The sequence below is a fragment of the Bombina bombina genome, chromosome 4 (assembly GCF_027579735.1).
Source record: "Bombina bombina isolate aBomBom1 chromosome 4, aBomBom1.pri, whole genome shotgun sequence".
Taxonomy (NCBI): domain Eukaryota; kingdom Metazoa; phylum Chordata; class Amphibia; order Anura; family Bombinatoridae; genus Bombina; species Bombina bombina.
Window position 1 is genome coordinate 557,361,795 of NC_069502.1, and position 14,166 is coordinate 557,375,960.

General features: G+C 42.6%; 1 protein-coding gene across 2 annotated transcripts in view; it reads left to right on the top strand.

Moving 5' to 3' along the window:
* The window catches only part of ZNF292 (zinc finger protein 292), a 404,138-nt gene that overhangs the window by 135,638 nt on the left and 254,334 nt on the right, over positions 1–14,166 (top strand). The window contains exon 4 of one of the 2 annotated variants that reach the window (XM_053710508.1): positions 14,024–14,159. The exons of the other annotated variant lie outside the window; for it this stretch is intronic. Within the exon in view, the coding sequence (XP_053566483.1) occupies positions 14,024–14,159 (136 nt within the window). The remainder of the gene's footprint in view (positions 1–14,023; positions 14,160–14,166) is intronic. 2 annotated transcript variants of the gene reach the window in all.

The window sequence follows — 14,166 nt, forward strand, 5'->3', positions numbered from 1 at the left end:
TTTCTCTTGTGGTGTATCCAGTCCACGGCCCGCCCTGTCACTTTAAGGCAGGTGTTTTTTTTATTTTTAAAACTACAGTCACCACTGCACCCTATAGTTTCTCCTTTTTCTTACTAGTCTTCGGTCGAATGACTGGAGGTGGGGGTTAGGGGAGGAGCTATATAGACAGCTCTGCTGTGGGTGTCCTCTTCCAACTTCCTGTTGGGAAGGAGAATATCCCACAAGTAATGGATGAACCCGTGGACTGGATACACCACGAGAGAAATTTATCAGGTAAGCATAAATTTTGTTTTTAAAATGGTGCCATTGAGTACTATTTTTCTCAGGGAGAAATCGTCAGTCTATAACTTCCCAAGAGGAGTGGAGACTTTTTTTTTTTTCTGCCCTGATGTTGATGATCTTAGCAAAAGTTATCTAAGATCCATGCTGGTTCCCACAGAGCAGTTGAAGGTAGAGTAAAGAAACCTCTTCAGCGTGGAACACTAACTGTGTCATGCTACAAGCAGCATTGAGGTATGTTCAGTCTTTTGTTTCTGGGGAGACTTGATACATCAGAACAGGCTGACATTATTCCCTATCTGGGGAGGGTTAATCAGTATGCACTATAAAAAAAAAAAAAGAAATTGTTTACCTGGAATTCCCTTTTATTTTATTTTAATCATTTAAAAGTGTGTTGGTGTTTCACTTTAAATTTCATGTGTGGGCTGACGCTTGGAGCTGCGGTTGCTGGCTGCTGTTATGATGCGGTTATGTTTGGCTTGACAGGAGAGAATATCTGAGTTGCGCTTTGTGTTGAGTGTGTATAAGAGGGGCACATGGCTTTAATATAAATTGGAACAGACATGTTAATTTTTCGACCCATGCGGGTCTCAGTAAAGGCTAAGAGTTACGCCCACGGTGGGCGGGCCTATTTTCGCACGCTCAACCGCGAAGTGTGTTTTCCGGACCGGCAGCAAGGTTCTGAGGCTCCAGTCGGGCCTAGCTCAGTTTTTGTACCCGAGGGTGCAGAAAGACTTGTGACAGTTTTCTTCAGTGTGATCTGGGGGCAGGTAGGCGCTGAAGCAGAGCTGTGGCGAGGTGCAGGGGCAGGAATTGATATAAGTTAATAAAACTGATAAAATTGTTATATAACAGATATATACCATTTCCTAACAAGTGGTGCAGTATTTTTAAGCTATTTTGGGCACTTAAGGGCATTTTTTATTGCTGCAAACGTTGGTTTGTTTGGTAACAGAAAAATGGTTGCACTTTTATTATTTAAAGGCACAGTACACCGTTTTTAAAAAAATAAAATAAATTGTGTATATTTTGACTGCAGAGTGAAATATATCAAGTATAGAACGACTATTATTGCTATTGCTAGTCTGTTTAACATGTCTGAACTTCAGGAAAGTACATGTTCTATGTGTTTAGATGCCAATGTGGTACCACCTCTTACTTTTTGTCCCTCATGTACTGAAAGGGCCTTACAATGTAAAGAACAGATTTTCTTTAATGCAAACATGCCTAAGGATGATTCTCAGACTGAGAAGAATCGGGGCATGCTGCTACTTTCTCTCCAAGCATCACAATCTTTAACGCCCACCCAAGCGACGCTGTGTTCTTCAACCACGTCCACTTCATTTACTCTCCAGGATATGGCTGCAGTTATGTCATCTACCCTTACAGAAGTTTTATCTAAGTTGCCAGTGTTGCAGGGCAAACGCAACAGGACAGAGGCCACTCTAATTCCTGCGACTTCTGATGTTATGATGGCTACTTCGGATGTACCCTCACAGGGATCTGAATTGGGGGTCAGTGAACTTCTGTCTGAGGGGAAACTTTCCGACTTGGGAAGTGTGTTACCTCAGAAAGATTTGGACGTAATGTAATTTAGATTTTAAGCTTGAACACCTCCGTCTGTTACTTCGGAAGGTTTTAGCGACTCTTGATGACTATGACTCTATCGTGGTTCCACCAGAGAAATTGTGTAAGATGGAAAAATATCTAGAAGTGCCTGCTTACTTTGATGTTTTTCCGGTTCCTAGGAGGATTTCGGAAATTATTATGCGGGAATGGGAAAGACCAGGTATCCCGTTCTCACCTTCTCCTAATTTTAAGAAACTGTATCCCATAGCTGACACTGTCCGGGACTCTTGGCAAACAATCCCTAAGTTGGAGGGAGCTATATCTACCCTGGCTAAGCGTACTACTATTCCTATTGAGGACAATTGTGCTTTCAAAGACCCTATGGATAAAAAAATTGGAGGATTTTCTAAAGAAGTTATTTATTCATCAGGGTTTTCTGTTACAACCGACGGCCTGCTTTGTGCCAGTCACAACTGCGGCGTCCTTCTGGTTTGACGCTTTAGAAGAGTCTCTTAAGACTGACTCCTTTAGAGGAAATTTTAGATAGAATTAAGGCTCTTAAGCTGGCTAATTATTTTATTACGGATGCCGCCTTTCAGATTGACAAGTTGGCGGCTAAGAATGCCGGATTTGCCATTTTAGCGCGTAGAGCGTTATGGTTAAAGTCTTGGTCTGCTGATGTGTCATCTAAGTCAAAGCTTTTGGCTATTCCCTTCAAGGGGAAAACCCTATTCGGGCCTGACTTGAAAGAAATCATTTCTGACATTACGGGAGGTAAGGGTCATCTCCTACCTCAGGTTAAAGCAGCTAAACTGAGGGGTAAACAAAATAATTTTCGTTCCTTTCGGAACTTCAAAGGAGTGCCCACTTCTTCTTGGAACAAAGGTAAACATCCCAAAAGCCCACTGCTGCTCCCAAGACAGCATGAAGGGGGGGCCCCCGATCTGGGACTTGATCTAGTAGGGGCAGACTTTCTCTCTCTTTACTCAGGCTTGGGTAAGGGATGTTCAGGACCCCTGGACACTGGAAATCGTGTCCCATGGGTATCAACTGGAATTCAGAAATTCTCTCCCAACGGAGAGGTTTCTTCTTTCACGATAGTCTGTAGACCAGACAAAAAGAGAGGCGTTCTTACGTTGTGTTAAAGACCTCTCTACTATGGAAGTAATTCGTCCCGTTCCAATACTGCAACAGGGGCAGGGGTTTTACTCAAATTTTTTTGTGGTTCCCAAAAAAGAGGGAACGTTCAGACCCATTTTAGATCTCAAGAGTCTAAACAAGTTTCTCAGAGTTCCATCGTTCAAGATGGAGACTATTCGAACAATTCTGCCATTGATCCAGGATGGTGAATATATGACTACCGTGGATTGAAGGATGCATACCTTCATGTTCCTATCCACAAGGATCATCATCAGTTTCTAAGGTTTGCCTTCCTGGACAAACATTTCTCCAACATAGGTGTGTCCGGTCCACGGCGTCATCCTTACTTGTGGGATATTCTCTTCCCCAACAGGAAATGGCAAAGAGCCCAGCAAAGCTGGTCATATGATCCCTCCTAGGCTCCGCCTACCCCAGTCATTCTCTTTGCCGTTGCACAGGCAACATCTCCACGGAGATGGCTGAGAGTTTTTTGGTGTTTAAATGTAGTTTTTATTCTTCAATCAAGTGTTTGTTATTTTAAAATAGTGCTGGTATGTACTATTTACTCTGAAACAGAAAAGAGAAGAAGATTTCTGTTTGTGAGAGGAAGATGATTGTAGCAAACGTTACTAAAATCGATTGCTGTTTCCACACAGGACTGTTGAGATGAAGTAACTTCAGTTGGGGGAAGCAGTTGGCAGACTTTTCTGCCTGAGGTATGATGGCCACATTTCTAACACGACTTGGTAATGCTGGAAGGCTGTCATTTTCCCTATGGGGACCGGTAAGCCATTTTCTTAGATTAAGTATAAGAATAAAGGCTTTATAAGGGCTTAAAAAACTGGTAGACATTTTTCTGGGCTAAAACGATTACTTGCTAAGCATATTTGACAGATTATAGCGCTTTATAGTTATTATAATCTTGGGGATTGTTGTTAAAAAACGGCAGGCACTGTATGGACACCTTTTTCAGATGGGGGCCTTCTCTAGTCATAGGCAGAGCCTCATTTTCGCGCCACTAATGCGCAGTTGTTTTTGGAAGGCAAGGCATGCAGATGCATGTGTGAGGAGCTAAGATCCACTGAAAAAGCTTATAGAAGGCGTCATTTGGTATCGTATTCCCCTCTGGGCTTGGTTGGGTCTCAGCAAAGCAGATTCCTGGGACTGTATAGGGGTTAAATGTAAAAACGGCTCCGGTTCCGTTATTTTAAGGGTTAAAGCTTTCAAATTTGGCGTGCAATACTTTTAAGGCTTTAAGACACTGTGGTGAAATTTTGGTGAATTTTGAACAATTGCTTCATACTTTTTCGCATATTCAGTAATAAAGTGTGTTCTGTTTAAAATTTAAAGTGACAGTAACGGTTTTATTTTAAAACGTTTTTTGTGCTTTGTTGACAAGTTTAAGCCTGTTTAACATTTCTGAACCATCAGATAAACGATGTTCTATATGTATGAAAGCCAATGTGTCTCCCCATTTAAATATATGTGATAATTGTGACATGGTGTCCAAACAAAGTAGGGACAATGATGCCACAGATAATAATAGTGCCCAAGATGATTCTTCAGATGAGGGGAGTAAGCATGGTACTGCATCACCCCCTTCTGTGTCTACACCAGTTTTGCCCACACAAGAGGCCCCTAGTACATCTGGTGCGCCAATACTTATTACTATGCAACAATTAACGGCTGTTATGGATAATTCTATTGCAAATATTTTATCTAAAATGCCTACTTATCAAAGAAAGCGCGATTGCTCTGTTTTAAACACTGAAGAGCAAGAGGACGCTGATAACGCTTCTGACATACCCTCACACCAATCTGAAGGGGCAAGGAGGGAGGTTTTGTCTGAGGGAGAAATTTCAGATTCAGGGAAAATTTCTCAACAAGCTGAACCTGATGTTGTAACATTTAAATTTGAATTAGAACATCTCCGCGCTCTGCTTAAGGAGGTATTATCTACTCTGGATGATTGTGACAATTTGGTCATTCCAGAGAAATTATGTAAGATGGATAAGTTCCTAGAGGTTCCGGTGCCCCCCGATGTTTTTCCTATATCCAAGCGGGTGGCGGATATAGTAAACAAGGAATGGGAAAGGCCCGGCATACCTTTTGTGCCTCCCCCTATATTCAAGAAATTATTTCCTATAGTCGACCCCAGAAAGGACTTATGGCAGACAGTCCCTAAGGTCGAGGGGGCGTTCTCTACTCTAAACAAACGCACTACCATTCCCATAGAAGATAGTTGTGCTTTTAAAGATCCTATGGATAAAAAATTAGAGGGTTTGCTTAAAAAAATGTTTGTTCAGCAAGGTTACCTTCTTCAACCAATTTCATGCATTGTTCCTGTCACTACGGCAGCGTGTTTCTGGTTCGAAGAACTAGAAAAGTCGCTCGATAAAGAATCTTCGTATGAGGAGATTATGGACAGAGTTCATGCACTTAAACTGGCTAACTCTTTTATTCTAGATGCCGCTTTGCAATTAGCGAGATTAGCGGCGAAAAATTCAGGGTTTGCTATCGTGGCGCGCAGAGCGCTCTGGCTGAAGTCTTGGTCAGCGGATGTGTCTTCCAAGACAAAATTACTTAATATCCCTTTCAAGGGCAAAACTCTGTTTGGGCCTGATTTGAAAGAGATTATTTCAGACATCACCGGAGGAAAGGGCCACGCCCTTCCTCAGGATAGGTCTTTTAAGGCTAGAAATAAGCCTAATTTTCGTCCCTTTCGCAGAAACGGACCAGCCTCTACTTCTACATCCTCTAAGCAAGAGGGTAATACTTCTCAACCCAAACCAGCCTGGAGACCGATGCAAGGCTGGAACAAGGGTAAGCAGGCCAAGAAGCCTCCCACTGCTACCAAAACAGCATGAAGGGATGGCCCCCGATCCGGGACCGGATCTGGTGGGGGGCAGACTTTCTCTCTTTGCTCAGGCCTGGGCAAGAGATGTTCAGGATCCTTGGGCACTAGAAATAGATTCTCAAGGTTATCTCCTGGAATTCAAGGAACTACCCCCAAGGGGAAGGTTCCACAGGTCTCAATTATCTTCAAACCAAATAAAAAGACAGGCATTCTTACATTGTGTAGAAGACCTGTTAAGGATGGGAGTAATTCATCCAGTTCCAATAAGAGAACAAGGGATGGGGTTTTACTCCAACCTGTTCATAGTTCCCAAAAAAAGAGGGAACGTTCAGACCAATTCTAGATCTCAAGATCCTAAACAAATTTCTCAGGGTTCCATCGTTCAAAATGGAAACCATTCGAACGATCCTTCCTACCATCCAGGAAGGTCAATTCATGACCACGGTGGATTTAAAGGATGCGTACCTCCATATTCCTATCCACAAGGAACATCATCAGTTCCTAAGGTTCGCTTTTCTGGACAAGCATTTCAATTTTGTGGCACTTCCATTCGGGTTAGCCACTGCTCCGAGAATTTTCACAAAGGTACTAGGGTCCCTTCTGGCGGTTCTAAGACCAAGGGGCATTGCAGTAGTACCGTACTTGGACGACATCCTGATTCAAGCGTCGTCCCTGTCAAAGGCAAAGGCTCATACGGACATCGTCCTAGCCTTTCTCAGATCTCACGGATGGAAAGTAAACATAGAAAAAAGTTCTCTTTCCCCGTCAACAAGAGTTCCCTTCTTGGGAACAATAATAGACTCCTTAGAAATGAGAATTTTTCTGACAGAGGTCAGAAAATCAAAACTTCTAAGCTCTTGTCAAGTTCTTCATTCTGTTCTTCGTCCTTCCATAGCGCAGTGCATGGAAGTAATAGGATTGATGGTTGCAGCAATGGACATAGTTCCTTTTGCACGAATTCATCTAAGACCATTACAACTGTGCATGCTCAGACAGTGGAATGGGGATTATACAGACTTGTCTCCGACGATTCAAGTAGATCAAAGGACCAGAGATTCACTCCGTTGGTGGCTAATCCTGGACAATCTGTCACAGGGAATGAGCTTCCGCAGACCAGAGTGGGTCATTGTCACGACCGACGCCAGTCTGGTGGGCTGGGGCGCGGTCTGGGAACCCCTGAAAGCTCAGGGTCTATGGTCTCGGGAAGAATCTCTTCTCCCGATAAACATTCTGGAACTGAGAGCGATATTCAATGCTCTCAAAGCTTGGCCTCATCTAGCAAAGGCCAAATTCATAAGGTTTCAATCAGACAACATGACGACAGTTGCTTATATCAACCATCAGGGGGGAACAAGGAGTTCCCTGGCGATGGAGGAAGTGACCAAGATAATTCAATGGGCAGAATATCACTCCTGCCACTTGTCTGCAATCCACATCCCAGGAGTGGAAAATTGGGAAGCGGATTTTCTGAGTCGTCAGACATTCCATCCGGGGGAGTGGGAACTCCACCCGGAAATCTTTGCCCAAATAACTCAATTATGGGGCATTCCAGACATGGATCTGATGGCGTCTCGCCAGAATTTCAAGGTTCCTTGTTACGGGTCCAGATCCAGGGATCCCAAGGCGACTCTAGTAGATGCACTAGTAGCACCTTGGACCTTCAACCTAGCTTATGTTTTCCCACCGTTTCCTCTCATTCCCAGGCTGGTAGCCAGGATCAACCAGGAGAGGGCTTCGGTGATCTTGATAGCTCCTGCGTGTCCACGCAGGACTTGGTATGCAGACCTGGTGAATATGTCATCGGCTCCACCATGGAAGCTACCTTTGAGACAGGACCTTCTTGTTCAAGGTCCATTCGAACATCCGAATCTGGTTTCTCTCCAACTGACTGCTTGGAGATTGAACGCTTGATTTTATCAAAGCGTAGGTTTTCAGATTCTGTAATAGATACTCTTATTCAGGCTAGAAAGCCTGTAACTAGAAAGATTTACCATAAGATATGGAAAAAATATATCTATTGGTGTGAATCTAAAGGATTCCCATGGAACAAGATAAAAATTCCTAGGATTTTATTCTTTCTACAAGAGGGTTTGGAGAAGGGATTATCTGCAAGTTCTCTGAAGGGACAGATTTCTGCGTTATCTGTTTTACTTCACAAAAGGCTGGCAGCTGTGCCAGACGTTCAGGCGTTTGTTCAGGCTCTGGTTAGAATCAAGCCTGTTTACAGACCTTTGACTCCTCCCTGGAGTCTCAATCTAGTTCTTTCAGTTCTTCAAGGGGTTCCGTTTGAACCCTTACATTCCGTAGATATTAAGTTATTATCTTGGAAAGTTTTGTTTTTGGTTGCAATTTCTTCTGCTAGAAGAGTTTCAGAGTTATCTGCTCTGCAGTGTTCTCCGCCCTATCTGGTGTTCCATGCAGATAAGGTGGTTTTGCGTACTAAGCCTGGTTTTCTTCCGAAAGTTGTTTCCAACAAGAATATTAACCAGGAGATAGTTGTACCTTCTTTGTGCCCGAATCCAGTTTCAAAGAAGGAACGTTTGTTACACAATTTGGACGTAGTCCGTGCTCTAAAATTCTATTTAGAGGCCACTAAAGATTTCAGACAAACTTCTTCTTTGTTTGTTGTTTATTCTGGTAAAAGGAGAGGTCATAAAGCGACTTCTACCTCTCTTTCCTTTTGGCTTAAAAGCATTATCCGTTTGGCTTATGAGACTGCCGGACGGCAGCCTCCTGAAAGAATCACAGCTCACTCCACTAGGGCTGTGGCTTCCACATGGGCCTTCAAGAACGAGGCTTCTGTTGACCAGATATGTAAGGCAGCGACTTGGTCTTCACTGCACACTTTTGCCAAATTTTACAAATTTGATACTTTTGCTTCTTCAGAGGCTATTTTTGGGAGAAAGGTTTTGCAAGCCGTGGTGCCTTCCATTTAGGTGACCTCATTTGCTCCCTCCCTTCATCCGTGTCCTAAAGCTTTGGTATTGGTTCCCACAAGTAAGGATGACGCCGTGGACCGGACACACCTATGTTGGAGAAAACTGAATTTATGCTTACCTGATAAATTACTTTCTCCAACGGTGTGTCCGGTCCACGGCCCGCCCTGGTTTTTTTTAATCAGGTCTGATGAATTATTTTCTCTAACTACAGTCACCACGGTATCATATGGTTTCTCCTATACCTATTTCCTCCTGTACATCGGTCGAATGACTGGGGTAGGCGGAGCCTAGGAGGGATCATATGACCAGCTTTGCTGGGCTCTTTGCCATTTCCTGTTGGGGAAGAGAATATCCCACAAGTAAGGATGACGCCGTGGACAGGACACACCGTTGGAGAAAGTAATTTATCAGGTAAGCATAAATTCTGTTTTTCAGTTTGTGGCTCTTCCCTTCGGGTTGGCCACAGCACCCAGGATCTTCACGAAGGTTATAGGGTCCCTTCTGGCGGTTCTCAGGCCGCGAGGTATTGCAGTGGCGCCTTATCCAGACAATATTCTGATTCAGGCGTCGTCTTACCATCTAACAAAGTCTCATACAGACATGGTTCTGTCCTTTCTGAGGACTCACGGGTGGAAGGTGAATCTAGAAAAGAGTTCACTAATTCCACAGACAAGTGTTCCCTTCTTTTGAACTCTGATAGATTCCATATCTATGAAAAATTTCTTGACAGAGGTCAGAAAGTTAAAGATTCTGATTACATGCCGAGCCCTTCAGTCCAATCCTCGGCCATCAGTGGCTCAGTGCATGGAGGTAATAGGATTGATGGTGGCGACAACATCATTCCATTTGCTCGTTTTCATCTCAGACCGCTACAACTGAGCATGCTCAGGCAGTGGAATGGAGATTATGCAAATTTGTCTCCTCTGATAGATCTGGATCAGGAGACAAGAGACTCTCTACTTTGGTGGTTGTCGCCGGATCATCTGTCTCAAGGGACATGCTTCCGCAGACCCTCATGGGTGATAGTGACAACGGACGCCAGTCTACTAGGTTGGGGTGCAGTCTGGAATTCCCTGAAGGCTCAGGGTGTGTGGACTCGGTCGGAGTCTCTACTTCCAATCAATATTCTGGAATTGAGAGCAATATTCAATGCGCTTCAGGCTTGGCCTCAGTTGGCTTCGGCCAAATTCATTCGTTTTCAGTCGGACAACATCACGACTGTGGCTTACATTAATCATCAGGGAGGAACAAGGAGTTCCTTAGCGATGACAGAAGTATCCAAGATAATTCGGTGGGCGGAGGCTCACTCTTGTTATCTGTCAGCAATCTACATCCCAGGAGTGGACAACTGGCAAGCGGACTTTTTAAGCACACAGACTTTTCATCCGGGGGAGTGGGAACTCCATCCGGAGGTTTTTGCCACCCTGATTCTCAGATGGGGCAGACCGGAATTGGATCTGATGACGTCTCGTCAGAATGCCAAGCTCCCAAGATACGGATCCAGGTCAAGGGATCCTCAGGCCGAACTGATAGATGCCTTGGCAGTGCCTTGGTCGTTCAACCTAGCTTATGTGTTTCCACCGTTTGCTCTCCTTCCCCGGGTGATTGCATGGATCAAACAGGAGAGGGCTTCTGTAATTCTAATCGCACCTGCGTGGCCTTGCAGGACTTGGTATGCCGATCTAGTGGACATGTGCTCTCTGCCACCGTGGAAGCTTCCATTGAGGCAGGACCTTCTCATTCAGGGACCCTTCCAACACCCAAATCTAGTTTCTCTGCAACTGACTGCTTGGAGATTGAACGCTTGATTTTATCTAAGCGGGGGTTCTCTGATCCGGTCATTGATTCTTTGATTCAGGCACGTAAGCCTGTTACTAGAAAGATCTACCATAAGATATAGCGTAAATATCTTTATTGGTGCGAATCCAAGGGCTACTCATGGAGTAGAGTTAGGATTCCCAGGATTCTGTCTTTTCTCCAAGAAGGATTGGTGAAAGGGTTATCAGATGTTCAAGATGTTAAGTCTTTTTGTCAGGCTCTGACCAGAATCAAGCCTGTGTTTAGACCAATTGCTTCACCCTGGAGTTTGAATTTAGTTTTTTTTTTTTTTTTTTTCTTGTTTTTTTTTTTTTATTATTATTACATACAAAAAAGAAAACAAACACAACAGACACTTCTCCATACAATGGAGACAACAAAATAAAAAAAGAAATATAAGCAAAAGCTCAAGACATACAAACAAATCAAAGGAAAATTCTTCTCATCTCAAGTATAATAACATAACATTTCCCGGACAGCCCCAAGAAAAAAAAATAAATATATATTTTTTCTCTTCTCTCCCCTCTCCCCCCCCCCCCCCCCCCCCTCAAATGTATCTCTCTCCCCCGCCCAATCTCCCCCCGTCCCCTCTCTAGTTTAGCTTAATATTAATAATTTGTTCTATGTAGTGTACAAAGTCATTTCCCTGGAAGCACAGAAAGACCTTCCATTTTCTACAGAATTTTTCTCTTGAGGACCCCCCTAATTTTAATTCGTAAGCAGCTTTAATTGATGAGTCTAGTAATACTTTCCTCACTTCTGAAATGGGGGGTGTCTTACAGGAGATCCAATATTTTAAAAAAAGTGTTCTAATAATTATTAATGTTTCTAATATAAAATTAACATCTTTGTCCCAAGAAACATGGGATCTTAAAAGAAAGATAGTCTCTTGTTAGCTGAATTTTCTTTTTTACTATGCTAGAAAGAAAATATTCCACCTTCATCCAAAATTGATTTGACTTAGAGCAACCCCAAAATAAATGATTCAGGTCTGGATCCTGAAAATGGCATTTGGAACAGAGATTAAGCACATTCTTATTCCACTTAGCCTCTCTCCGTGGGGTTAAGTAATCTCTGTGTATCACCCTAAATTGAATTTCCCTATAGTAAGATGAAGAAAACAACTTTTGAGTAGTCTTCAGACTCTTTAAAAGTATTGTATAGAGATCAGGTGAATCGACCATTGTTGTCCACTGGGAAGTCAAATCTAATACAACTGATGTTTCTTCTAAAGACAATAAAAAATTGTTAATAAAGGATAGCAATCCCTTCCTCACTTTTACCACATCAACCAACGGATGTTGTTCCCACATCTGGGGATCCAGACTCATTAATTTAAGAATGTAACTTTTCGCTTGTATAAAATTAAAATAAGTTTTTTTTGTATTTCCCGAAAAATCTCTTGAAATCTATCAAATGTATATACTTTATTTAAATTGGAATCGTAGAAGTCTTTCACTATCAGTGATCTCTCTGGTGACCATTTTTTAAAAATGTCCACCATATTGCCTAAAGGAAAATGTGCATTGCCAGTTATCGGCAACCATTTTGAAATATTCTGCCTCATTCCAACAGATTTGGATAGCCTTCTCCAAACTGTTATTATGTCTCTATACAGAGGGTGTTCCAATAATCTCTTTCCTAATTCTTTATTCGAGGCAAACAAAACATAGTTTAAGGAAAGCGGGGAACAGACTTGATTCTCAAGATTCTCATCCGAGTATACAAAAGACCTTGTTAACCAATCCATAGGAAATCGTAGAATAGCGGCCTGATTATAGCTTTCTAAATTAGGTAAAGCCAGCCCACCTTTAGCAGAGGGCTGGTATAGCTTGGCTAATTTCAATCTCGGTTTTCTCCCAATCCATAGAAACACTAATTTGAATTTAGTTCTTAATGTTCTTCAAGGGGTTCCGTTTGAACATGCATTCCATAGATATTAAGTTGTTATCTTGGAAGGTTTTATTTTTGGTTGCTATTTCTTCTGCTTGTAGAGTTTCTGAGCTTTCAGCGTTACAATGTGACTCGCCTTATCTTCCATTCTGATAAGGTGGTTTTACGTACCAAACCTGGTTTCCTTCCTAAGGTTGTTTCAAATACGAATATTCATCAGGAAATTGTTGTTCCTTCATTATGTCCTAATCCTTCTAAGAAGGAGCGTCTGTTGCATAACTTGGACGTGGTCCGTGCCCTGAAGTTTTACGTGCAGGCGACTAAGGAATTTCGTCAATCATCTTCATTATTTGTTTTTTCTGGAAAGCGTAGGGGCCAGAAAGCTACGGCTACCTCTTTCTTTTTGGCTGAAGAGTATCATCCACCTGGCATATGAGACTCCTGGACAGCAGCCTCCTGAAAGAATTACGGCTCATTCTACTAGGGCTGTGGTTCCTCATGGGCATTTAAAAATGAAGCTTCTGTTGAACAGATTTGCAAGGCTGCAACTTGGTCGTGTCTTCACACTTTTTCCAAATTTGATACTTTTGCTTCTTCTGAGGCTGGTTTTGGGAGAAAGGTTCTTCAAGCAGTGGTGCCTTCCGTTTAGGTTCCTGTCTTGTCCCTCCCTTTCATCCTTGTCCTATAGCTTTGGTATTGTATCCCATAACTAAGGATCAAATCCGTGGACTCGTCATATCTTGTAAAAGAAAAGGAAATTTATGCTTACCTGATAAATTTATTTCTTTTACGATATGACGAGTTCACGGCCCACCCTGTCATTTCTAAGACAGGTATTTACTTATTTTTTGTTACACTTCAGTCACCTCTGCACCTTTGGCTTTTCCTTTCTCTTCCTAACTTCGGTCGAATGACTGGAGTGGGAGGGAATGGAGGAGCTATATATACAGCTCTGCTGTGGTGCTCTTTGCCACTTCCTGCTGACCAGGAGGCGTAATCCCATAAGTAAGGATGAAATCCGTGGACTCGTCATATCGTAAAATAAATAAATTTATCAGGTAAGCATAAATTTCCTTTTCATAAAAGATCCTTGTACCTCCTCCTCTACCATTCTCCCAAATTTACGTATACTAGCATTAGACCTATTGGTCAAAGGTACTCCTTTACTGAACTTTACATTAACATCAGTGCAGCCAAAATGTTCTTTTACAAGTAGTGTTCTCCGAAAACTCTGCAAATCAATGAAAATATCAAATGGGTCCATCCAACTTGTAGGGAAATGATAAACCTTTGCCCAAACACGCTCTCCCCTTCCTCAGTCAATTTGCAGCTACTTGAATGGATAACTCTTTGTACTCTCCTGGGTTGCAATGGATTGCCCCTTATGCCTGAGACCTGTTATTTGAACGAGAATGACACGTGGGCAGAGAGAGAGAGAGATATCTACATATATATACACACACGCACTTTTAGTCTACATAACATAAATGTGAACATTTCTATAATATATATTCTGTACTCGCTTTAGGTCGCTCACACACAGCTCGCTGAAAATGGCAACCATGAACTATTTCTTTTGTATAGCATGTCTCAGAAAACTGGTGTATGGACAGATCTAGTGCTGGATAAAATAGTTAACCAGGAAGTTCAGGATCCACATCAAGGTGAGAA